Source organism: Cyclopterus lumpus, chromosome 10 (assembly GCF_009769545.1).
Source record: "Cyclopterus lumpus isolate fCycLum1 chromosome 10, fCycLum1.pri, whole genome shotgun sequence".
Classification (NCBI taxonomy): Eukaryota; Metazoa; Chordata; class Actinopteri; order Perciformes; family Cyclopteridae; genus Cyclopterus; species Cyclopterus lumpus.
In genome coordinates this window covers 1,186,570-1,213,549 of record NC_046975.1, presented here as the reverse complement: position 1 = coordinate 1,213,549, position 26,980 = coordinate 1,186,570, and the positions used below count along the sequence as shown (strand labels likewise).

The following is a 26,980-nucleotide window of genomic DNA, read 5'->3' as shown; positions in this document are numbered from 1 at the left end:
AGGAGAGCAACAGAGGAGGATCCCTCTCCCCGGATGGACAGAAGCAATAGATGTCATGTGTACAGAATGAACAGCATTACAGAGTTACATAAACACATTACATGAATATGACAATGTATGAATGGAACTCCAATCCATGAAACAGAAGGAGGTAGAGAGGAGGGGGGGCGGGGCATCAGCAGGGCCAACGCGGGAGGCCGGCTCACCAGGCATCAGACACCTCCAGGTCCAATGGACCCTATGAGACGTGAAGTCACAAAGGCTCCGGGGAGGAAGCAGAGTTAATAAGGTGCAATGGAGAGATGTAAATTCATCCATAAGGAGAGAGAGAAGAGGAGAGAGGTGCTCAGTGTATCCTAAAACATCCCCCAGCAGCCTATAAGCCTATATATATATATATATATATATATATATATATATATATATATATATATATATATATATATATTTATTAACAATCCTGGTAGTTTAATTTTTGTAATCTTAAAATCAATCAAATATAATAGATATTCAATTCAAAGAAGAATAGAAAAGAATGAACAAATACATTCATCACTTTGATTTAATTATTACATTATTGAGTAATGTAATAAATTAATTAATCAAATCCAATGCATTTAATTGATAAATAGCAGCAATCCCATCGGCATCATTAACAAAAGATTTGACTCATTTGATCTCACCTTTTTAGCGATGGAACCTTTGGTGGATTCCATTGAATAGGCCTTCCCTTGACACGTCTTGTTTTTTTATTTACCACTATTAAGGAAAATAATGTATTTAGATGTCAAAACAAGTGGTGGGTTTCACATTGGCTGTTCACAAGGGAAATACATATTTAAAAAGGGTAAACTCATAGTTTGAAGGAACATAAACAAACAGGGTAAGCAGTATTGGGCTCATGCGACAAAAGAAAGAACTGGACTGCTCCGTGAAGAGATCAGAGCTCTGGCAAGTAAGATTGGGGAGATATTCTATGGGAGGGTCCTTAAGCAATCTAATGGTGATGTGCGAATGAAGAACGACTTGAGAAAGCACTCAATCTAAAAGAAATAGGAAAATGTAAGGTGGTAAACACAGAGATGCTGGGGAGAACTAAAGAGGAAATTTCAAAAGGAGTACAATTACTGAATACCCGAAGACTAAAAATGACAAGAGGAGTGAAAAGGGATAGTGAATCAGTACAGATTGAGTTTGAAGGAGCGAACGTGCCAAAGAAGGTATTCCCGGGTTACCTGAGTTACCCAAAGAGAGTGTATATGCCATTGAGGTGCATTAAAGGTGTGGGCACACAGCCACAAACTGTGACGAGAAGAGGAGCTGATCAAATCCAGCTGGTTGTCAAAGCAGCAGGGAACCACTTAGTGGGACTGACATAGGAAGAAGTGAGGGAGAACTCCTCCTGTGGGAGAGATATGGGGAATGCTAGAGAGGATGGGAGGAGACAGAAGGGAATGCGTTTTGACATCTGACGAAGGAAACGGCGGTCTCCAATAGGGAAAAGGCAGAGATAATGACCAAGGCATGTGTGAAGATTCATAGTTCAGCTCATTTGTCAGAAGAAGAAAGAAGAATGAATCAGCGTCCAGATGTGTTAGTCCTTTGGGGACAATTTTTCTAATTTGGTAATAAATAAGACTTTCCTCATAATAGTGCCTATAGTTAGGGCTGAATCAGGTTTTCCCTGGTCCAGCCCCTAGATGTGCCCCTTCTGTCCATCCTGATAGAGGGATCCTCCTCTGTTGCTCTCCTGAAGGTTTTTTGGGAGGGAGTTTCTCCTGGACCAATGTGAGGTCTCGGGACAGAGGATGTCCTATGTGTACAGATTGAGGATAATTTGTGATTCATGATTTTGGGATATACAAAATAAATTGAATTGAATCTCAAGAAAATATAGGAAAAATGCACCCAAAAAAGTAATAAATGTGATAAGATGTGTGACTGGTAGGGAATGGGCCAGCTTTGCATCATTAAAAACTATGTATAAGGCCTTGATAAGAACTGTGCTGCATTACAGCAGCATAGCATATGGATCAGCAGCCAAATCTCTTCAACATATGATATGATTCAGGCAGAGGCATTAAGAGGCATTTAAAACATGACCAAAAGAAAAAGATAATGTTGATTTGGTAAGTGCCTTTGAATATCATGTAATGAAAGAGTAGAGCGACAAGGGTGCACCCTTGTACCCATACACTCTAGTCTAGACTCTAGAGTATTAAAACATGGAGGATTCAATTCAATTTATTTTGTGTAGCCCAGAATCACAAATTAGCCTTGGAGGACAACATCCAAGTTAATGTGGTATGTATGGTATTTATTGATGTATTATAATTGTATCGTTTGTTTGGTTGGTCCACACTCCGTAGCAGAAGGTGGCGGTAATGCACCAATAAGGTGGATACCAACCCCCATAAAGCAGAAGAAGAAGACAAAAAAGAAATCCAAGTAAAGTATGAAGCAGCAGGTGTGAGCCCCAGCTGTATGCGGGCGAGGGGCGGGCACCGGAAGTAGAGGGGAGTGCACCGGGAGGAAGTATGGAGAGCCCCGAGTTCTCCTTCACTCTGGCTTATGTCGTCTTCTCTGTCTGCTTCGTGTTTACACCCAACGAGTTCCGCTCGGCCGGGTTCACCGTCCAGAACCTGTTCTCGTCCTGGCTGGGCAGCGAGGACCTGGGCTTCATCCAGTACCACGTCCGGAGGACCAGCGTGACCGTCCTGGTGCACTCCGCTCTGCCTCTAGGTAAACTCTGACGGCCATATCCGGGAATAATATTATTCTGTTACCGACGGGGAGTAAATAACTATCAATATTAGTCATACATTACCGACAGTTAATACATAACTCTATAATACAAATAACTGTATATATATATATATATTCGCCAGCTGAGAGTAGCTCTAACTGTGTGGAACTGAGAACGTGATGTGTCTGACACAGGGGGGGAAAGCGGACGGTGTGGGACATGACGTCATGCATTCACAGAGCCACGCCTCCTTGTCGCCTAGTCAGGATGGTAAATACCCCGATAGGCTAACTTTGTGAAGAGTATTTTATTCTTCATCAGATTATGTTCATGCCACTTCTTTCTTGCACATTTCTTCCAAAATCAAAGTCCACATTTGGTTGTAGTTGCAGGCGAGCACTGTGGCCTGCAACTACATGCCTTAGTAGATACATGCCTTCAGATTTAACCCCATTGAGCACAGCTCTTTGAGGAATATACAAAAGGGCATGAATGAATATGCAAACGTATCTCCTCGATTCCTTTCCTCGCCTCCTCTCGTCTTTGTTCGAGCTGAGGAGGCGAGGAGACAGGAGGTGAGGCAACAGACAGTTATCAAATGGAGACCTCTTTAAAGTCTTTAAGGTGTGACACAGCTGCATTTTAGGATCTGTCAGATGAGCACATCATTGTTCATGAGAACATTTACATTTACTTTTGATTTAATTCACAACGGGCTGCACTAGCACTGTCACCTCACAGCAAGAGGAGCCCGGGTTCTATATTCAGCCCTGATGGGGTCACGTGGGGCTGCTGTTCATGTCTAAGTTGTTGTTGTCCATCTCTCCAGGTTACTACTTGGGAATGTGTGTCGCCGCTCCAGAGAAAAACCTGGGATACGTTCACCAGGTCAGCGTCAGTCTGGACAATCATTGTTTAGGTTGTACTTTCACATGGAAATGAACGGCTTCACTCCTGCTAATGTACACATCTTTGCATCAAAATAAGACCCTAATGCACAGTACATAGACAAAATAAGACCCTAATGCACAGTACCAAAATAAGACCCTAATGCACAGTACATAGACAAAATAAGAACTCAACAGAGTTCTGCTTTCACTGTCATGTGGTGCTCCATTCCTGCTGATGGACAAGCCAAGTCTGGATTAGGAGCTGTTTGTTTGTTTTTTGTTTTTTGGTTATGACTTTTCTATATCCAGAGAGGCCGTTCTCAGGCTGCTGCTAAATGTTTACTCACAGTTCTATACCAAGCGGAGTTCCAGTGTAAATATTGCAGTTGCTCGTGTTCATTTAATTGTGGGAAGTCAAGATTGTGATCCCTATTCATATTGATTTGTTGTAGGATGAACAAAAGGCAGTCTTTGCACTGATGCTGAGGACTTTAGATGAACTCTTAAATAATGATGTCATTTTAGAAAGATGAAAAATGAGGGTAGCATAAGAGAAAATAAGTTAAATCTAACAGTTCCAGTATGAGCAGCTTCAAGAAAGTACACTGATCTGAATCACACCTGTTTCTGTGACTTGGCATCAAGCCTTCCCAAAAAAACAAAAGCTACCATATAGTTCACCCTCTCTCAAATAACCCAGTTCCATCTGCCATATTTTCACCAGTTTTTGGTTACAGTTTGGGGAAACAAACTCAGCAAAGCATTAAATGGACAGTGTGTAACATTCTGGTATGGGGGAGGGCGTTATTGATAGATTTTGAATATGCTATTCAGAACTACGCTTTAATCCGTGAATAATGACCCCAAACTAAAAATAGTTATGTTTTCCTTAGCTTAGAGAAAACTAGTTATATCTACATAGGGAGCTAGTAACAGTTCGCCCTCCTAATAAAGGCTCAGGGGAAAAGTGCACATGCTACATTTAAGGGAACGGGTGGACCTGATATTGTGTGCTGACAGTCGTAATATGTTTGAAATAATAATAATGTCAGATTAAATCAGTGATGAACGAAACCATACAGTAAATTGCAAAATACAAAATCTTATTATTAAATCAAATTCAATTCAAAAGAACAGCAGGGCTCCGGCACAATAAACCCTTCACAAAGTAGAACTCTAACCCCCTTAAGTACCTTAATGTAACCCAAAATAGTTCAGTGACCAATAAATCCCCCCGACAAACGCTGACTTGTTCCTCTGTCACATTTTATACAACCGACCATCTTGCACCTCCATGTTTCTACGGCAGTCCAGAACTGAACACTGGCCTTGAGCGTTTAACGTGATCTGAAGGCAGAGATGCGTTCTGAAACTCTGTGCTCACTAATGAAAGATCATTGCATTGATAAGCTCCAACGTTACTGCTGTTTCTATTCATATTTTTATATATTGTCACATTTTGATGCCATTTATTATCACGCTGCAGCGCTCTAAGCTTTTCTACTACACTTTTATTTTATTTTTTATTGAATCTTTATTTAGCCAGGCGAAACGGATTAAGAAAAAATCTTATTTTCAACTGTGGCCTGACAAGAGGCGAAACCTCTTGAGGGAAAGGAGAGGAAAATAAATAAATAAATGGGGTTAAAAAGTGCCACGGAGCGGAGAAACCAACATGCTAACAGCCTGAGAAACAGCTGCATTCTTCTTTCAGCATGTCCGTGATCTTGGCTTTAAAGGCCGACTTGGAGACGTAGGAGTGAAGTTGCAAGGATTTCTGTAGTTCAACACGCACGCACGCAAACATTACTGTTGTTAAAATATTGAGCTATATCTAAATTATAACTTCTAATTCAGCTCTTGATTGATTTGTTTTTAAGAATAATTATTTAGTCATGAAGAAGAACAGAGTATTGATAAGAGATCTACCAGAGACGTATATGGCGTATCTATGTCACTCCTCCTCAGTCCAGATATGGTCACTTCCGTTCATTGGTTTCTAAAGAAGCAACGCGGCTCGAGGCTTCAGAACATTAGTCCACAAACCAACGGGTGACGTCACCACGACTACGTCCACTTCTTATATACAGTCTGTGGTTGCAACCTGCCACAAACCACTAGATGCCACTAAAGCTTACACACTGTTCCGTTTAAGTGCAATGCTTAGTATCTTTGAATGATCATTAAGGGAAAATATGATATTCCCTTTGGACAATATTTAGTGTTGTCATAATGATATATCATTTCAGTCCAAACACAAGTTAGGGATGTTGTGACTCGATGCTTTGAGAGATTATTTTCAATTTCTTCCTCTGCAATCTTTGACTGATGTATGTCCTTGATCTGATGAAGGGTGGACATCTCCGGTGTTCTTGAATGTTGCTCTCAGCTGTGTTGTTATGTTGCATCTCATCAGGTGAGTGACAGCTGGAGAGCGTTTCTACTCCTGTCTCTCTGCATCCAGTTGACCAGCTGGACGCTGGTCATCTACTGGTCTAGGCATCACTGGCACAACCACCCGATCAGCCGGGCCCTTCAGGCCCACATCCAGCCTCCTCACGCCGGCTGGGGCTCAGTGGCATCCAGCGTCAACACTGAGTTCAGACGCATAGACAAGTTTTCTACGGGGGCACCTGGAGCCAGAGTTATCGTCACCGACAGCTGGGTGTTGAAGGTGAGTACAACACTTAGATGTGTCCAAACTACGGCCTGCGGGCCATGTGCTGGCCAACACCTTCATTTATATTATATGTGGGATTTTACAATTGCACCTACAGTTGACCTGCTGGCTTTATTAAAATGCAATTCTTAATGTAAACACTAGATGTCATTATCACTACATGTGTAGATTGCCTGATTCCATCAAGGAAATCAATATCCTGTGGGAGAAATTAGGTTGACTTGCAGCTGTTTGGCTGTGACAGGTGAGCAGAAAGGAATGATATTGCTGGTGTTCATCAAAGGAGAGGCTCTGAAATGAAGCCTTCTGCCCCACAGCTCCCTGCACAATGATTTGATCTCACCCGATCAATAGCACTGAACCAGCAGGAGTTTCAGTCTTTTCTCCACATGCAACTCCCTCTGTCAGAGTACTACAGGGGTCTGGAGAAGTGATTAAATCATCTCACTGCAGAGTCACGCGTACAGCACAGAGTGCTTGTTAGTATCTTCAATGAAAAAGCACATTGCCAAGGGTTAGATACTTTTTGGTCCTTGCAGCCCATGGCATGACACGTTAAAGACACTGCTGCTATAAAGGAAAACACATTTTTATTATAAGATATTTGCAGCCATATGCATTTGTACTGAATAGAGCTTGAATGCATCATAATACAAGTCAATGCAACCTCCGTTAGCGTTAGCTGTTAGCTCTGCATAAACAGGACTGGTGCAGCAGACTGATTACTCTGAGCAGCATGGTGGAATGAATTCTAATAGAACCAGAACAAGAGTCTGATTTACTTTTTGAGCGCTATATTTTGTCAAATTATTAATATTATTATAATATTATTATTGTGGGTCTACATATAATTCATGGTTCCATTTCATCCTTCCTGACCGCCAGAGGAGGTGCTTAGCATTGGATATCTTCCGTCTTGCGCACAAGCAGGTCGAGACGTGACCTCAGATGACCCCAGCTGGGTATAAGTTCCGGCCTCATCAGTCCTTTTTCATCTTCTCGCTACGCAGGCTAACTATTATGTTAGCATCAGCTAAAGCTGAACTTGTACAAGGAAAGAACTCTGAAGCTCGCCGCTTGAAGCCTTGTGACCACTGGTCGGAGTTGCGGCTCTCTCGCCCTCCAAAGGCTGTGACAAGCTGTCCCTCTTAGTAGGGAGCGGTGCGTTTTCTATGTTCAGAACATCGAGCCGTACCAGAGGACACAAAACCTTCGGTCTTCACCAGGTTGGCCACCTTTACGCCGTGGAGCATCAACGGGTGAGATCGACTAACATTGTTTTCTACAACAGCAGATTCCAGGGTTGGCAGAGCGCTCTTGCTCCTGCTAATCCAGTGGAGCGCTAACAAGCGCGTGTCCACTCATTGTGGCTACACTGTGACGACCGGCTTTCAGTGAGCAGAGTGTCCCGCTCAAGCTACCTGGTGGGATGCTAGTGAGGTTGTCGATATTGATGGAGTATACATTGACCTCGATAACATTGCCACTGTTATAGCCAGCAGAGTGTCTCCATCAGGCTAACTTGAGGCCACGCTAATTCTGACAGCTCCCAGACTAGTGAAAAGTGTCCTCGCTCCCTCTCACTAGACCAGTGGTTCTCAAACTTTTTCTGTCTCACCCACTTCGGAGGAAGAAAAATGTTCGTGCCCCAACAAAAATGTAACAAAATGGTCCATGTTGAATTTTTGTGACTCCTCCATCTGTGCTTTTTCAAATAATAGAATAAAGACAATTGCAATCACTTTCAAGTAAACCAGATTGCTCCATCAGACAAAAACTAATAAAATGTGCATTCACTTTAATAGCTTATTGTGGCTGCAATTTACACGTTTGGCACTGAATATATTTTCAAGATAATAACAATAAAGTGCAACCTGTGAAAAACTAAACAAAACAAGTTAAAATATTTGGCAATAAAGAGTTTTACACTAAATATCTTTTCAAAACAATAACGTGCAACCGGTGCAAAACCAAATGAGTGCAGATATGTGTGAGCCATCAAGTTGTATCAGTATTAGTTCAAATGAATCAATATTCCCCTGATCGTCCCACATCTCCAGCTGCCTGAGGAAGGTGCTGCTCTCTGCCTTGAAGATGAAGATTCATTCAGCTTTCCAAATATGTCAGAGAGGCCAATTTCATCAGAAATTATTCAACAGCAAATTAATAATTATAATTGAATTAATAAATTTGACTCCAAAAAGTATATACATGTGTAACGTTACAAAGATAAAATAAATGATGAACTGAGTCCACCTCCTCTTTGCAGAATAATATGTGTTCAATTCAACATGTCATGCATATGACGGATTTCTTCTCTGAGCTCAAAGACAACCCCTTCCCTCGTGAGAGCCACCGAGCTTCGCTGTGAAGCAGCTGAAAGCTCCGCTCCCGTCTCCACAGTGAAAACAGTGGTGCGTTCAGGGGTCTTGTTTTTATGATCACGACCACGCTGATAGCGTCGGTTAAAACCTCGTTTAGTTCACGGCTCATCTGTCTGTCTGCTAGCGCCTCTCTGTGAATGACAGTGTGTCCATTGCACATTTAAAGAGACCCTCTTGATCAGCTTCCTGTTCCCTGCCGTGGTCTGAGCAGAAACCCACAACTCTCCCATTTCAGCCCGTGTTGTCAGGTAACTGCTCAGAAGCCTAACAAGCTCATGTGAAGTTCTCCACACTGCCCCCCGCGCCCCACCTGTAATACCTCGGCGCCCCACTTGAGGTGGGCGCCCCACAGTTTGAGAACCACTGCACTAGACAGACTATTTATGACCTGTTTCCACAGGACCCGTGTCCACAGTAGCACAGTGCTCAGGCTTACTGGTAGGACACCAATATTTACGGTTACCATACTAGTGTCCTCGCTCACTCTCACTAGACAGACTGTTTTCTGACCTGTTTCCACATGACCAGGTTTTCCCAGTGGCAGAGTGCCCTCGCTTAGGCTTACTGCTGGGCCACCAGTAATCACCGCTACTGTACTAGTGAAGAGTGTCCTCGCTCACTCTCACTAGACGGGCTGTTTTCTGACCCGTTTCCACAGAACCTAGGTTCACAGTAGCTCTTGTTTACTTCAAGGTTCTAATCACCGCTACCAGTCTAGTGAGGAGAGTGCCTGCGCTCCCCTCTCACCAGACAGACTTTATCCACAGTAACTGAGTGCCCTCGAGCCCAATCGGATCATAGACGACCGCTTTCCCATGCTTACTACACGGCAACTCCCTCTCCCATGTCATGCTTTGCCCTCTCAGCTTCTCTGCAGCAGGCTTCTATCTACGCTTCTGCCACCAGCCCCAGTGATGCTTCACTGCAGGCATTTGCACTTATGTCGAGGGAACCTGGGCACCTAATGTCCACCGTGGTTCAGACCTGCTGTGTGGCTGGCGCAGTCACTCTTGGATTGGAGTTCCATTCATACATTGTCATATTCATGTAATGTGTTTATGTAACTTTGTAATGCTGTTCATTCTGTACACATGACATCTATTCTTCTGTCCATCCGGGGAGAGGGATCCTCCTCTGTTGCTCTCCTGAAGGTTTCTTCCCTTTTTTCCCTGTCAAAGGTTATTTTTGGGGAGTTTTTCCTGATCCGATGTGAGGTCAAAGGTCAGGGATGTCGTATGTGTACAGATTGTAAAGCCCTCTGAGGCAAATTTGTAATTTGTGATATTGGGCTATACAAAATAAACTGAATTGAATTGTTGGAGACATGTAGGAGGACCCTCCATACTGTCCTAGCCGAACCTGGAGAGCTGTTCGGCTCGGCTGCTCTACAGGCGTGTCAGCGCACTGTACAAGCTGGTCAGGCTAGGCAGCAGTTCTCTGGTCTTTGCAGGGGCGTGTCCACACCTCACAGACCCGGGGGCTTTTTCTCATGCTGAGCACAGCAGATGTCGTACGTGCCGTCTCCAGAGGAGACTGGTTCACGTCTGTCGATTTGAAGGATGCCTTTTGTCAGGTTCCTATTGGGCCTCACCACAGACGGTTCCTTCGTTTCACTTTCCAAAGCTGTAATTTTCAGGGTGCTTCCATTCGGACTCACCTACGAGTGTTCACAATGTGCGTTACTGCTGTCCTTTCCCCTGCAATCACAGGGCGTGAAGATACTGCCATACCTTGACGATTGGCTGATCTATGCGCCATCCCTGTTTAAGGCCGCACAGGACACTGCTCGCCTTCTCTCTCTCATGCTGCGCTGTGGGGCCTCGATGGACATGGAGAAGAGCTCTCTGAGCCATTCTCAGACCATAACCTTCATCGGTGTAGCTCTGGATGCAGCCACTATGAGGGCCTGTCCGTCACTCAAACAGGTGGACTGCATCCCCCTCAGCCTTCCCCTCTTCCGAGGGGGCAGGCGGTTGTCTTACATCCTCTTTCTTTGCCTATTGGGCAAATTGACAGCTACCTGAGCTGTCACTCCCTTGGGCTTGCTGTCCTTTTGCAGACAGGGCTTAACAGCCTTCGCTTGGGTGCCAGGAGCCACAGGACAGTAGGCATCACAGCGGTGCCTTCTTGCTCTATCCCCGTAGAGGATGAGAGCATACCTGTCAGAGGGTGTCCCCATGGGCATGGTTCCACCCCACCGGGAGGTCGTCACAACAGACTCCTCTCTCTCAGGGTGGGGTGCAGTGTGGCAGAACAGGACTTCCTGTGGACAGTTCTATTCTCAATGTTCTGGAGCAACGAGCTGTGCACCTAGCGCTCAAACAGTTCCTGCCATACTTTTTGGTCAGACAACCGCGTTTTCACATGAACCACCAGGGAGGCACTAGGTCTGCAGAGCAGCTACGGGTGTCCCGTGCCCTTCTGACTTGGGCAGCCCCTCGCCTGAGCAGTTTTTGGGGGCGATGTATCTACCAGGAGAGCCTCCATCGGGGGAGTAGCAGCTTCATCCAGAGGTGGGGCATAGCATCTGGGGTCTCTTCGGCAGAGCAGAGGGGGATCTCTTGCCTAAGAGTGGAGATGTCGGCCCACTGCCCCCAATGGTTCTCCTTGAGGGAGAGTACCAGACATCTTGGTCAAGATGCCCTGGCTCACACGTGGCCAGAGGGTCTTCTTTATGCTTACCCCCCACCCCCGATTTCCTCTGATCTTGCCAACTACTCCTCAGGGTGCCTGATTTAGACTGTTTAAAGGTTGTGGTATCCATGATGTGTCCTTCTCCTTATAATAAACCAGTCTGGTCCCTTTATTACCCACCTGTGACACTACCAGTCATCAAGCTACATTTTAGGTGATGGAATGTGAAGGTAATGCAAATCAACAACTTAAAGAGTGCACATGTAACTGGGTGTAGTCCAGTAAAACCACACCACACGTTTTCACTTCTTTCTGTCATCGGGTTGGTTGGCGTCTCATTTACTTTAAATTTAAATTTTAAGTTTTCCAAATTGGCAAGAAAAGAAAATCTGCATTCGTCCACATGCCTGACCGTCTCCGTCCTTTTGTAGGTGACCACATATCACATCCACATGGCCTTACAGAGTGAATGTCATGTGACCGTGACAGAGTCCAGGCAGCACCAGCTGAGTCCTGACCAGGCCTCCCCAGCACAGATCTTGACCCTGAGAGTGGACAGCATCAACCCTGCTGTCAGACCCTTTGATATCAGGTGTTTGTGCATGCGCCTCTCAGTGTGGTCTTGAGCTATCAGGACAAAACAGCATATGACATGTGTCTGTCCCTCTGTTTCCAGGCTCATCTCTACAGAGTATGCAGAGCTCAGGCAGAAGCTCCACGCTCCCATCAGGAACTCTCCCAATGTCGTGATCCACCAAACCATGAGTGAACTCTTCCTGGAAACATTCAGAGCTCAGGTGGACCTCAATCAACCGTACACACTCCCCAGTGGACAGGTACTCGACTGTGTGTGTGTGTGTGTGTGTGTGTGTGTGTGTGTGTGTGTGTGTGTAAATCCTGAGCACATGGGAAATGATTCAGAAGAATATTCTCTCCCCATACACAGGAGGTGGAGTCATGTATAGGCTGCATGCAGGTTCCTGCAAACAGCAAGCTGCGCAGACTCTGCCAGGCAGAAGGTAGGTATGTGTGTGTGTGTGTGTGTGTGTGTGTGTGTGTGTGTGTGTGTGTGTGTGTGTGTGTGTGTGTGTGTGTGTGTGTGTGTGTGTGTGTGTGTGTGTGTGTGTGTGTGTGTGTGTGTGTGTGTGTGTGTGTGTGTGTGTGTGTGTGTGTGTGTGTGTGTGTGTGTGTGTGTGTGTGTGTGTGTGTGTGTGTGTGTGTGTGTGTGTGTGTGTGTGTGTGTGTGTGTGTGTGTGTGTGTGTGTGTGTGTGTGTGTGTGTGTGTGTGTGTGTGTGTGTGTGTGTACGTACGTGCACAGTTATGGTCACGGTATCTGGGAAGAAGTCAGTGTAAACTGGCAAAGAAGGAAAAGAAACGGGTCCTAAGTTGTTGATGGAAAAATAGTAGACAAGATTATATTTGAACACATCATGATACAGTTATAATGTTCCTTTTGTACTGATTAGAGCTTCAGTAAATAAAGTAACTTTAGCCGTTAGCTTCCTTCTCTAGCCAAGCAGGACTGTGCTGCCCACTAACGAGCTCTCCTGCTGCTCATTTAAAGCATTATCCAGGAAACACAGGATGAGTGAGAGTGAGGGGGCGCCTGTGGCTCCGTGGAAGAGCGGATTGTCCTTCAATCTGACGGCTCTGCTAGTCCATGTCGATGTGTCCTTGGGCAACACCCTGAACCCCAGATTGCTGCAGCGTGTGCATGATGACGTGTAGTGTGAAAGCACTTTGAGCGGTCCGCAGACTAGAAAAGTGATTCACATTACAAGGACAGTCCATTCTCCGTTTAACCACAGCTGTGTCGTACTAGTTTGTGCAGTAGCGATTGGGCAGGATGTACAGATTAGTGAGTGAAGCACGTTGTTGTTCCTATGGAGATAAATGAGGTTCTTACTTGATATCATATCGGCGCATAGACGTACTGGCCCATACCTGATCCAGTATCGGAGGCATTTCTGATACTGGTATTGTTATCAGAACAACTCTGGTGTGTGATAGTTATTAATGGGACTGTCTGGTGAACATGAACGTCCTGTTGTGTCCCTGCCTTTAGTTGTTCATGGCTGTTCTGACCCTGCGACTGCTGTGTGTTCACAGGAGCCCATAACGAGTCCGAGTGCCAGCAGTGTTTCTGCAGACCCATGTGGTGTCTGTCCTGTCTGGGTCGATGGTTCGCCAGCCGCCAAGACCAGCAAAGACCTGAGACCTGGTTGTCCAGCAGAGTCCCCTGTCCTACCTGTAGAGCCAAATTCTGTATACTGGACATCTGTGCGGTTCACTGACGAGACTAAACGGATCCAAACCGACTGTTCAAACATCTGTTTTGAACCCCAACATGGTGCACATGGCATGAACCATGTGACATTTGGAGAGATTCATTTTGAGCCCCGATCAAAAAAGAGGGTTGATATCAGTTACCCTGACCAGGATATGTTGAGGTTAGCACAAAGAGTCTGCTTCAACTGACTTACTACTCAACATCAGCATGTGAAGGCCACTCTCAAGTGATCACATGCGTATTCACAGGAATAGCCAATCAGAACCAAGGATTCCTCAAGCCCGCCATTTATTCCTCATCTGTCTGCCAATCATTTCTCACACATGCTCACTCATTGTTTACTCGCTGTCATCGTTCGGCGCTGTCAATCATGACACCAGCTGTGTAGATCAGCTGATCCCCTCTATCCAATAAGCACACTGAAACAATGACCTGGTTAGCCAATCATCTCGCTGCTGTCTCATTTAAATGTGACTGTCTCTCTACCTTCAGTTCTTTCATGTTGCTGTTACGCACCCCTCCACCTCCGCCCAGTCTCCACGGATCCATCAGCTTCATCAACTCATCATTCCATCAGCTCATCACCACCAGGTCTGGACTCCACGGGGGGATCTATCTCGTTGCTGATCGGGGCGTCGGCCCTCAATTCCAAATCTCCCCGTAGAGTCCAAGCGCCAAAGAGACTGAGACTTAATCACAAATCATCTGTTAATAAATAAACATGATCCTTTCTTCATCTGACTGGTCTCTCCTGATTGAACTAACATTTGCCTCATTGTTAATTTCTTCAAAAATCCTCATTTGTTCCCAGTGATTAACATTGTCCTGCAGAAGCACAAGTATTAATATTTACCATGACTGAATATAAAGGATTTGATTGGCCTCATTTGGGTGAAATTTAAAAAAGTAAATGCTAATCTTACTGTATAAATAATATTGTAGTGTTCTCGTGCAGGGTGTTGGAACTCTGGACTAAACACCGAGTTAAACCACAGTCAATGAAGACGGAGTCGTAATAAGTTTCACCCATTTACTGTAACTCTTTTCCTTCAATCATGCTGGTGAAAACTGCAAACAAAGACAATACAAACATTCAGTGTACATACGTAAATATAACATTTCATAGTAGAAAATATAAATATACATTGAATCTTTATAAATTTACAGCACTCACGAAATTGCCTCTACGATGCTTCCCCGTGGATGCGAGCAGATTCTGGAGCTGTCAAATGTTAACCCGAGCTAGTGAAACCAGACACCATTTAACCGGAAGTCCCGCCCCGGAAGTGAATTAACCGGAAGTAACATCATAACATGCCATGAACAGGAAAATCATGTTACCAATAACTGTCTTGAAATAAACCCCATTAATTAAACAAAAATGAAATAGAAAATGCCGTAAAGGCAACACACTCCCCGCATGACCTTTGTGAGGTCACTACAACTTGCAGCATAGAGAAACATTCCATTCTTGATCAGTCCTTGGGTAGAAGTAGAACAATCTCCGTAATTGGTCTAAGAAAGGTCTTCATAGTGCCTTGGTCAGTTGTCTTCACCTCAACCTTTCTTATATGTCCATCCTTTCCAGGGAACATGGCGATAATCCTTGCCATAGGCCAGCAATTGCGGCAATTCTGCTTGTCCCTAAGCAGAACAAGATCTCCAATTTGAAGGTTTCTACGGGCCAATGTCCATTTCTGTCTGTGTTGTAAGGAAGGTAAGTATTCACGGCTCCAACGGGTCCAAAACTGATTGGCAAGAGCCTGGACTTGTCTCCACTGCTTTGTGTACAGGTTCATGTCCGAGAAGTCTCCAAGTGGAGGTGGAACTCCTGTCTTTTGTGTAAGGAGCATTGACAGCGAGAGTATGAAGGGGGCGTCAGGATCCGTAGACACAGGTACGAGAGGTCGTGCATTAATGATGGCTGTGACCTCTGCCATTAGTATGCAAAGCACTTCATGCGTCAGTCGAATGTTTTGCTGAAGGAACATTGAATCGAGGATCCTTCTGGCAATGCCAATCATGCGTTCCCATGAACCTCCCATATGAGAAGCATGTGGTGGGTTGAATACCCAGCTACACTCCTGCTTGCTGACGTACTTCTGCACCATTTTGTCCATCCTAAGCTCTTTACATGCGCCAATAAAGTTGGTACCACAATCAGATTGGAGCTGTTTCACAGGACCTCTTAATGCAAAGAACCTCCGAAGAGCGTTTATGCAGCTGGATGTGTCCAACGACTCGATTATCTCAACATGTACAGCCCTTGCACTCATACAGCTAAACATGATGGCCCATCGCTTACTCTCTGCATGTCCTCCCCTGGTGCGTCTGGTTGTGACAGACCAAGGTCCAAAAACATCTAAGCCCACATATGTAAAAGGAGGACAGATTTTGAGACGTTCAGGTGGCAGGTCTGCCATGCGTTGTTCTTCCAGTTTTCCCCTTAGCTTGCGACAGATAATGCATTTATGAAGTACTGAATTGATTAATCTCTTGCCACCCAAGATCCACAGTCCTGCTGCTCTGATCGCTCCTTCTGTCAGGTGACGCCCCTGATGTTTCACATGCTCATGGTGATGTCGGGTGAGAAGTAGAGGGATGTGGTTATCCTTGGGCAGAATTATTGGGTTCTTTACTGCAGTTGCGAGGTTGGAGTGCTTTAGTCTGCCTCCAACGCAGATGAGATTGTCCTCCAAGGTTGGACTGAGTTTCAGCAAAGCACTGTTTTTGGACACCGTTTTGTTGACTCTGAGAGCCGTCAGGTCTTTTGCAAACCCTTTCCTTTGTGCTGCTTTAAGGATAACATTCCTTGCTTGGTCCATTTCCTCCGGAGTACGAGATAAGTTGCATGTGTGCCAGCCTTTGCATTTGCTGGTTTGGTTTGAGTGTTTGAAGGATCTTGCCATGTGAACCAGGAATGCTACTCCTCTTAGTAGAGAGGCAAAGGTGGAGAAGCGTTGGAAGCGTTCAGAGGTTAGTATTGGTTCTTCCAGGAAAGTAGCACAGGTTTGGATTTGTGATCGAATTTCTGAGTCTCTTTCAGGTTCAATTAGGTCAAATGTCTCACATGTTTGCGTTTCCTCTGAAGATGGCTGGAGCAGGAAGGAGGGTCCAGTGAACCAAGAGGTTTGTACAAGGCGGTTTGCTAATAAGGATCTTGATGCATGGTCGGCAGGGTTTTCCTCTGTACGTACATAGTGCCATTGCTCAGGCTTTGAGGACTGACGAATGCGCAAAGCTCTATTGTGGACGTATGCATAGAATCGTTTTGACTCATTACAGATATAGCCGAGCACTACTTTGCTGTCCGTATAGAAATTGATGGCATCCCACTTTAAGTCTAGCTCATCTTTGATGGGATCTGCCATCTCTACTGCTAAGACAGCGGCACACAGCTCAAGCCTTGGGATCGTAGGCTCAGACTGGGGTGCTAACTTTGCCTTACCCATGACAAATCCTACTTCGGCTTGCCCATTTTCGTGAACTGCTTTCAGGTACGCCACTGCACCGATGGCCTTGGTAGATGCATCCGAGAACACACACAACTCTTTGTGCACTGCCTTAGTGGGTGAGATCACTGTGTATGTTCGAGGAACATGGAGCTGTTTTAGGTCCTGGAGTGAATCTCTCCAGGATTCCCATCCGCTTTGCTTGTCTTCTGGGAGCGGCATGTCCCAGTCGAACAGTTCTGAAGTGTGTTCCCGGAGGAGGGCTCTTCCCTGGATCGTGACAGGTGCCAGCAGACCCAGGGGATCAAAAATACTGTTGACCGTGGAGAGAACTCCACGTCGGGTAAAGGGTTTGATTGTAGTTGACGCAGAGTAGGTGAATGTGTCAGTCCTGATCTCCCAGAGCAGACCCAGGCTCCGTTGTGTGGGTGTTGTTTCTCCGCTCAGATCTAGGTCCTTGACTACTGAGGCGCAATCTTCGGGTGGGAAGGCCTCTACAACTGCCTGACAGTTTGATACAAACTTGTGTAAGCGGAGGTTTGATTCTGCAAGGGATGTCTGCGTTCGTTGAAGCAAATCAATTGCCTCCGCTTCAGTTGGTAGGGAAACCAAGCCATCGTCCACATAAAAGTTCCTTTCCACGAACTTAACAGTATCATCACCATGCTCCTTTGTTCCTTCTCTTATAGCTCTTCGCAGCCCATAGATAGCCACAGCAGGAGATGGCGCATTGCCAAATACATGAACCTTCATCCGGTACTCGATAACTTCCTTATTAATGTCATTGTCCTTGTGCCACAAAAAATGCAGAAAGTTGCGGTGGTCTTCATGCACAAAGAAACAATGAAACATCTGCTGGATGTCAGCAATAATTGCAACCTTCTCTTTCCGGAAGCGTAGCAAGACACCAAGAAGGGAGTTGTTGAGATCGGGACCAGTGAGCAGCACGTCGTTGAGGGAGACGCCACGATACTGTGCGCTGGAGTCGAAGACAACCCTGATCTGATTGGGTTTTTGTGGGTGGTAGACCCCAAACGTTGGGAGGTACCAGCACTCCTCATCTTCTCTCAGTAGCGGTGCTATCTCGGCATGTCCATTAGCAAAGATTTTCTCCATGAATGCCACATACTGCTCCTGCATCTCAGGTCTCCTTCTCAAGGTTCGTTGTAGGGATGCGAACCGGTTGACTACCTGCACCCTGTTGTTCAGCAGAACCTTGCGTGGTTCTTTAAATGGCAGTGGGGCGACCCAAGTGTTAGTGTTGTCTGTGTAGACGTCTGTGTCCATTATCTTTAAAAAGATAAGGTCTTCTATTTATGGAGCCAGTTTGTTGTCACGTTCAGTTCGATTAAACACCGTCTCACCCAGCATCCTCTTTGTTGTCTTGTCAGGCTGGTTAGCACTGTACTGTGTCTCCTTGACATGCATGGAGTTTGTGCAGGGTTGAAGGATTGAATGACGACCATTGTCTAGCACGTTGGTTTTGAACGTGTTGACTGTCGGCTTATGTGCATTACCCAGGCACACCTCTCCAATTACTACCCAACCCAGGTCCAGTCGTTGAGCAAAGGGGGCGTTATGTGGTCCGTTGACTTGTTGCCTGACCTTGTGTGCTCGAAGGACATCTCTTCCGAGTAGCAGAAGTATTTGTGCCTCTGGATCCAGTTGCGGGATATGCTTGGCAATGTGATGGAGATGAGGCTGGTGGAGAACAGCGCTTGGCGTCGGAATCTCAGACCGATTGTTCAATACTTCATGACACTCCATGAGAGGTGGGAGAGCGATGAGAACCTTTCCGTCCAGCGACTCAATCTGGAATCCTTCTGCCTTCTTGCCAGATGTTTCAACGATGCCAGAGCAAGTTCTGAGGTAGTACGAGATTGGTTTGCTCTCCACACTAAAAAGTTTGAAGAACTCCGGTCTAGCTAGTGAGCGGTTACTCTGGTCATCTATAATTACATAGGCTTTCACAGCCATGTCCTTGGAACCCTTTGGATATATCTTTGCGAGGCAGATCTTTGCACATGAGCGGCTCCACTGACCTGCACCACACACTTCCGTGCAGTTTGTTCTAACATCGGCCGTGTTAGAATGATCTTCTCCCTCCCCGCTGTTCTCTTGTGATGGTGGAGGGGCTTGGAGGTAAGTGAAACTTTGAGGTGACGGACCAGGATGCATGGCTGCATCATGATAGGGGCTATCACATTCTGAACACTTTATAGAGGCCTTGCAGTCTTTAGCAAGGTGTGAGACTGACGAACAGCATTTGAAACATATTCCTTTCTCCATAAGAAAAGCCTTCCTGTCGTTGAGGAGTTTGTTTCTGAATGTTCTGCATCTTCTGAGTGGATGAGGCATGTTGTGCAATGGGCAGTTCTTGTTAGGGTCATCATTGGTCGAAGAAACGTCCATTTTGTTTACCGAGATGGGTTTGTTGGTGTTAAAATTCTTGACAATGAATGTATCTAGTTTTGTTGGCGTTATGATGCCACCTTGCTGCATGAAACTAGGGTCGTTGCGCCTCTTCGCCTCCCGGCACACAAAGTTGCAAAAATACTCAAAGGGAGGGAACCGCCCTTGGTTCTCTTCCTTGTAGCATGACCCAGTAGACATCCACTTGTCCTGAAGTGCAAATGGAAGTTTGTCCACGATTGGTCCAACTCCACGTGATGTGTCCAGATACGACAGGCCAGTGAGGTAACCTTCTTCTTTAGCGCCTTGGATTTCCATGAGCAAATCTCCAAGTTCACGTAATTTGGTGTGATCCCTCGCTGAAATCCTGGGGACTGCGTCCAACCGCTGGAACAGAGACCTCTCGATTATTTCAGGAGCGGCATAGCACTCACGCAGCCTCTCCCATGCCTTGTGTAAAGCCAGTTTGGGGTTGCTTACGTACACTGAGCGTATGCGTTTCACCCGTTCACTAGATTCCTTCCCCAGCCATTTAGTCATGAGGTCCAATTCTTGGGATGCTGTGAGGTGAACTTCGCCAACGGCATTGTCGAATGAAGAGCACCATGCGCGGTAATTCTCAGGCTTATCATCAAATTGGTACAGTCCTGAATTGACAAGGTCTCGTCGTGCTAAATACTGTGCCAAAGGCTCTGCCAGAGGTGGTGTGCTAGAGGGAGGAATCTGCTGTGGAACATATGACTGTGCACGGACAGGTAGGTTTGGTGTAGCTAAATGCCCGCTCTCAGCTCCTTCGGACTTTAGCTTGTAGTTGGTAGGTGGTACAGTATCTTTTGTAGGTGGATACCATGTTACATAGCTGGCACTTGATTCTTCCTGGAATGGAACAGGTAAGACTGACAAGAGTGGAGCGGAAGAACGAAGATTGATTTGTGATTGAACATATTCACTGGTACGTTCAATTTTTCTCCTTTGTGATTCAGATCTGCCATTTTCAACTGGAATTCCCTCGGCGTCTTCCAGCACTTGAGCCTCCACCATGGCCACATCAGCTTCTCGATGTAACGTCAGCACCTCCAACTCTGTGTCTATTCTTACTGCTTCCAACTGAATTTGAGCATCTCTTGTGACTCTATCTGCTTCCCTAGAAGCCTTTTCCATCTTCAGTTTAGCTTCTTGGGTAGCATATGATGCTCTAATCTTAGCAGCTTCTGCTTTAGCCCGAACGCGAGCCACACTGGGTGATGATGACGCAGTCTTGCTGCTCCTAGTGCTGGATACAGACGATTTGTCGTTGGCGGCCATCTTGATCCCGTTGAAACATCCAATGCTTTTCTTTTCACTGTAGTGTTCTCGTGCAGGGTGACCACAGTCAATGAAGACGGAGTCGTAATAAGTTTCACCCATTTACTGTAACTCTTTTCCTTCAATCATGCTGGTGAAAACTGCAAACAAAGACAATACAAACATTCAGTGTACATACGTAAATATAACATTTCATAGTAGAAAATATAAATATACATTGCATCTTTATACATTTACAGCACTCACGAAATTGCCTCTACGATGCTTCCCCGTGGATGCGAGCAGATTCTGGAGCATGCGGTCCACTGTCAAATGTTAACCCGAGCTAGTGAAACCAGACACCATTTAACCGGAAGTCCCGCCCCGGAAGTGAATTAACCGGAAGTAACGTCATAACATGCCATGAACAGGAAAATCATGTTACCAATAACTGTCTTGAAATAAACCCCATTAATTAAACAAAAATGAAATAGAAAATGCCGTAAAGGCAACACAAATATTGTATGCAGTTGCTGCATTAAGGGCTAGGCCGACAGGTAGCAGCAGCTACCTAATAACAAGCATTCCGATATAAATACAAACTATTCATGTGTTCTTATTGTCATAACTTGAGTAGACACAATAAAGCACAACGCAATACAAAGTTGAACACAAAACTCAAAACACAATCAATCAATCAAACTTTATTTCAGACTCAGGGTCCAGATAATACAAAACATTAAATAGAATAGGACGCTCCAGTGCTCACGGACCTCAGTACGACTGCTCCATTCTCCCAAGTAGACTCGAAGCGTCCATGTTGGAAAATGTCACCGGCGGCAACTCATCCGGGTGATTAGAAACACATCTTGGGATGTTCTCCCTGCACTAATTCTGGACTTTGAGGCAACTCTTTATGTCGATGTCTTTCTGGGAAACGCACCGCTGTGTCGTCGGGCAAACTTCAAACGAAACTCTTTTCGAGGAGTCTTTCCACTTGGAGTCAAACGTGTTTGCAGCCAACAGGACGATCTGCTTCTGGCTCAATGTGTTCATTTTGACGGCCAGGAAGTTAAGCAGACCGGAGCAGCAGGGCGTCGTACAGTATCCAACATCTTTATTTTTATGACAAGATTGGAACTCTTTGAAATATTGTGTGTAATGTTTTGGTCATAGAAAAAGTTTTAATTTCCATCCGTCTACATCCAAATAAACACGTCTACAATCTTGAGATATCTGCCAAATGTTTAATAAATACAAGTATATATATATATATATAGTTGCGTTGTTGAGATCAGATTTCATCGGTATACATATTATACAAGCGGGAAGTTTTGGGTTCCTTGCCCATTGATATTTTGAGACACTTAATTTTCTGCATTCTGGTGGATGTCTCTGAATCAATTTAAACAACTGAAAACACGTAATGCAGGTGGCAATAAACAAATACAAAGTAGTTTATATAAAGCAGTACGACTCTTCGACATTCTGTATTGCTTTTAAATGTGTAGATATACTTCTCTCTCTGCTGAGTCACATATGTAGGCCTCACCTCCTTCCCTCCTCTTTCGGGTATCAGTTTGGGGAAATCGACCTCTGTGAAGCTTTTCCTCCTGACCTTGGCAACTCTCCACTATGAATGTTGGAAATGTATTCTTTCCTTTCACATCGAGCATGCTGGAGCAAAGCAACATTCACACTGGGAAAAAGCCCATTAACACCCACTAACATCTGTCTTTTGCTTTCAAAGGGAAAAATAACAATCTGCATTCATTCTTGGGACCAATGACTGCAGTAGTTCCGCTATTGCAGTGGCGCAAACCACTACTACGGCCCAAGGCTTTGTGACACATAATATCATAAATTCAATTTCAATTCAGTTTATTTTGTATAGCCCACTAAGACCTCACATTGGATCAGGAAAAACTCCCCAAAAATAACCTTTGACAGGGAAAAAAGGGAAGAAACCTTCAGGAGAGCAACAGAGGAGGATCCCTCTCCCCGGATGGACAGAAGCAATAGATGTCATGTGTACAGAATGAACAGCATTACAAAGTTACATAAACACATTACATGAATATGACAATGTATGAATGGAACTCCAATCCATGAAACAGAAGGAGGTAGAGAGGAGGGGGCGGGGCATCAGCAGGGCCAACGCGGGAGGCCGGCTCACCAGCATCAGACACCTCCAGGTCCAATGGACCCTATGAGACGTGAAGTCACAAAGACTCCAGGGAGGAAGCAGAGTTAATAAGGTGCAATGGAGAGATGTAAATTCATCCATAAGGAGAGAGAGAAGATGAGATAGCTGCTCAGTGTATCCTAAAACATCCCCCAGCAGCATATAAGCCTATATATATATATATATATATATATATATATATATATATATATATATATATATATATATATATATCTTTAATTTTTGTAATCTTAAAATCAATCAAATATAATAGATATTCAATTCAGTCCAAAGAAGAATAGAAAAGAATGAACAAATACATTTATCACTTTGATTTAATTATTACATTATTGAGTAATTAATCAAATCCAATGCATTTAATTAATAAATAGCAGCAATCCCATCGGCATCATTAACAAAAGATTGGACTCATTTGATCTCACACGAACAGCATATCAAGGGGCTGGACCAGGGCAAACCTGATTCAGCCCTAATTATAAGCACTATTAAAGAGGAAAGTCTTAAGTCTACTCTTGAATGAGGTGACTGTGTCTGCCTCCTGGACTGAAAGTAGAAGCTGGTTCCATAAAAGAGGAGCTTGATAACTGAAGGCTCTGGCTCCCATCCTACTTTTTAGGACTCTAGGAACCAAAAGTAGCCCCGCATTTAGTGAGCGCAGCTCTCTAGTGGGGCAATATGGTACTACAAGCTCCTTAAGATATGATGGTGCATCACCAATCAAGGCTTTGTAGGTGAGGAGAAGAATTTTAAATGTGATTCTTGATTTTACAGGGAGCCAGTGCAGAGCAGCTAATACAGGAGTCATGTGATCTCTTTTCTTAGTTTTTGTGAGTACACGAGCTGCAGCATTCTGGATCAACTGGAGGGATTTAAGAGACTTATTAGAGCAGCCTGATAATAAGGAGTTGCAGTAATCTAGTCTGGAAGTAACAAACACGTGAACCATCTTTTCTGCATCTTTTTGAGATGAGACAAAAATGCAGTCCTTAAGATTTGCTTAACGTGGGAGTTAAAGGACAAGTCCCGGTCAAAGATAACGCCTAGATTCTTTACAGTGGTGTTGGATGCCAGGGAAATGCCATCTACAGAAACCACATCACCAGATAATTGATCTCTGAGGTGTTCAGGGCCCAGTAAAATAACTTCAGTTTTGTCTGAGTTTAACATCAGGAAGTTGCAGGTCATCCATGTTTTTATGTCTTTAAGACATTCTTGAATTGAGATCGATCTGATAAATAGGATTTGAACCAACTTAGTGCGGTACCTGAAATGCCAATCGACTGATCCAGTCTCTGTAATAGGATGTCATGATCAATGGTGTCGAACGCAGCACTAAGGTCTAATAATACCAGTACAGAGATGAGTCCTTTATCTGATGCAATTAGGAGGTCATTTGTAATTTTCACCTGTGCTGTCTCTGTGCTGTGGTGTTTTCTAAATCCTGACTGAAACTCCTCAAATAAACTATTCTGATGTAGGAAGTCACACAACTGATTTGCGACTACTTTCTCAAGGATCTTAGAGAGGAAGGGAAGGTTAGAGATCGGTCTGTAGTTAGTCAACACCTCTGGATTAAGAGTGGGCTTTTTCAGGAGAGGTTTAATTACAGCTACTTTGAAGGAATGTGGTACATGGCCTGTTAGCAAAGACACATTAACAATATCCAACAGAGAGGTGCCAATTAAAGGCAACACGTCTTTAAGCAGCCTCGTTGGGATGGGGTCTAAGAGACAGGTAGACGGTTTAGAAGTAGAAACCATTGAGGACAATTGGTCTAGGTTAATGGGAGAAAAGCTATCCAAATATACACCAGGGCCGTTTCCAAGGCCACTCCTCTTGATGACAGATCGGCAGTAGTTGAGGACAAGAGAGCATCAATCTTGCCTCTAATAGTTAAAATCTTTTCATTGAAGAAGTTCATGAAGTCATTACTACTGAGGTCTATAGGAATACACGGCTCCACAGAGCTGTGACTCTCTGTCAGCCTGGCTGCATTAAATCAAATCAACAGGGATTTGGACAATTATTAGAATGTATTAACTTATGAAACTTACAATTAATAAGATGTCCTCAAAGCCACCGGACTCCAGTCAGACCTGTCAGTCATTTTACCTCACAGATTTCAACAGAGGGAAAAATGAAACCGATCCAAACCGTCATCGTCAGTCTTTCAACTGTTCCAACAATCAATAATTCTGGTTTGAGACTTTGAAAGAGGGACTGAATAAGATGTCCACTCTTTAACCCTTTTGCGTTCTGTGTTCTGTGTTTTGTGTTCTGTGTTTTGTGTTTTGTGTTTTGTGTTCTGTGTTTTGTGTTCTGTGTTTTGTGTTTTGTGTTTTGTGTTTTGTGTTCTGTGTTTTGTGTTCTGTGTTCTGTGTTCTGTGTTTTGTGTTTTGAGTTCTGTGTTTTGTGTTTTGTGTTCTGTGTTCTGTGTTCTGTGTTTTGCGTTTTGTGTTCTGTGTTTTGTGTTCTGTGTTTTGTGTTCTGTGTTCTGTGTTTTGTGTTTTGTGTTTTGTGTTCTGTGTTTTGTGTTTTGTGTTCTGTGTTTTGTGTTCTGTGTTCTGCGTTTTGCGTTTTGTGTTTTGTGTTTTGTGTTTTGTGTTTTGTGTTCTGTGTTCTGTGTTTTGCGTTTTGTGTTTTGTGTTTTGTGTTCTGTGTTCTGTGTTTTGTGTTTTGTGTTCTGTGTTCTGTGTTCTGTGTGTTCTGTGTTCTGTGTTCTGTGTTTTGTGTTTTGTGTTCTGTGTTTTGTGTTCTGTGTGTTCTGTGTTCTGTGTTCTGTGTTTTGTGTGTTCTGTGTTCTGTGTTTTGTGTTCTGTGTTTTGTGTTTTGTGTTTTGTGTTCTGTGTTCTGTGTTTTGTGTTTTGTGTTTTGTGTTCTGTGTTTTGTGTTCTGTGTTTTGTGTTTTGTGTTTTGTGTTCTGTGTTTTGTGTTCTGTGTTCTGTGTTCTGTGTTTTGTGTTTTGTGTTCTGTGTTTTGTGTTTTGTGTTTTGTGTTTTGTGTTTTATGTTCTGTGTTTTGTGTTTTGTGTTTTGTGTTTTGTGTTCTGTGTTCTGTGTTTTGTGTTTTGTGTTCTGTGTTTTGTGTTTTGTGTTCTCTGTTTTGTGTTTTGTGTTTTGTGTTCTGTGTTTTGTGTTTTGTGTTCTGTGTTCTGTGTTCTGTGTTTTGTGTTTTGTGTTTTGTGTTTTGTGTTTTGTGTTCTGTGTTTTGTGTTTTGTGTTCTGTGTTTTGTGTTTTGTGTTCTGTGTTTTGTGTTTTGTGTTCTGTGTTTTGTGTTTTGTGTTTTGTGTTCTGTGTTCTGTGTTTTGTGTTTTGTGTTCTGTGTTTTGTGTTTTGTGTTCTGTGTTTTGTGTTCTGTGTTTTGTGTTTTGTGTTTTGTGTTCTGTGTTTTGTGTTCTGTGTTCTGTGTTTTGTGTTCTGTGTTCTGTGTTTTGTGTTTTGTGTTTTGTGTTCTGTGTTTTGTGTTCTGTGTTTTGTGTTCTGTGTTCTGTGTTTTATGTTCTCTGTTTTGTGTTTTGTGTTCTGTGTTTTGTGTTCTGTGTTTTGTGATCCAGTGTTTTTGGAGTTTGACTTGTTATGGAATAAAAATCAGGATATCTCAGATTTCCCACACTGTAGTGGCCCTTTAACATTTGTGTTATCACAAGTTTATTGCGGCCTTTAAAGGAACAGTGTGTAAGATGTAGTGGCACCTAGTGGTGAAGCTGCAGATTGCAACCAACTGAATATCCTCCTCTCACTCCTTTTCTAAGCATGACGAAGAACTACGGTGGCCTTCAGGAAACAAAGCCAAAGGCTCTAGTGTTTGGTTTGTCCTTCTGGGCTACTGTAGAAACATGGCCAATCACTGAAGTGGACCTGCTCCCTATATAACCAAACCCATCTTTTCTACCTGAGATAAGTGATCTCCTTACCTCTCTCTGCACTATGTCAACTAACATTGTCATTGTTGGTGACACTTTGGGCTCACTGTCCATAAACTGGCCTACCGTGAGCATCAA

General features: G+C 44.2%; 1 protein-coding gene across 4 annotated transcripts; it reads left to right on the top strand.

Annotated features, from left to right (window-relative positions):
* Positions 1 to 2,420: 2,420 nt before the first annotated feature.
* Positions 2,421 to 14,363, top strand: tmem129 (transmembrane protein 129, E3 ubiquitin protein ligase). 4 transcript variants are annotated; one of them, XM_034543504.1, is made up of 7 exons: positions 2,421 to 2,742; positions 3,576 to 3,634; positions 6,053 to 6,310; positions 11,766 to 11,926; positions 12,011 to 12,170; positions 12,281 to 12,353; positions 13,445 to 14,363. In XM_034543504.1, exons 1-7 carry the CDS (start codon positions 2,538 to 2,540, stop codon positions 13,627 to 13,629), a joined length of 1,101 nt encoding a protein of 366 aa, XP_034399395.1. In that variant the 5' UTR covers positions 2,421 to 2,537; the 3' UTR covers positions 13,630 to 14,363. The 4 variants fall into 4 exon arrangements, with proteins under 4 accessions (XP_034399395.1, XP_034399397.1, XP_034399394.1 ...); XM_034543506.1 differs by having other exon boundaries at positions 2,444 to 2,742; positions 12,281 to 12,357; positions 13,445 to 13,563; XM_034543505.1 differs by lacking the exon at positions 12,281 to 12,353 and adding an exon at positions 2,941 to 3,016 and having other exon boundaries at positions 2,629 to 2,742; positions 13,445 to 14,010.
* Positions 14,364 to 26,980: the final 12,617 nt, after the last annotated feature.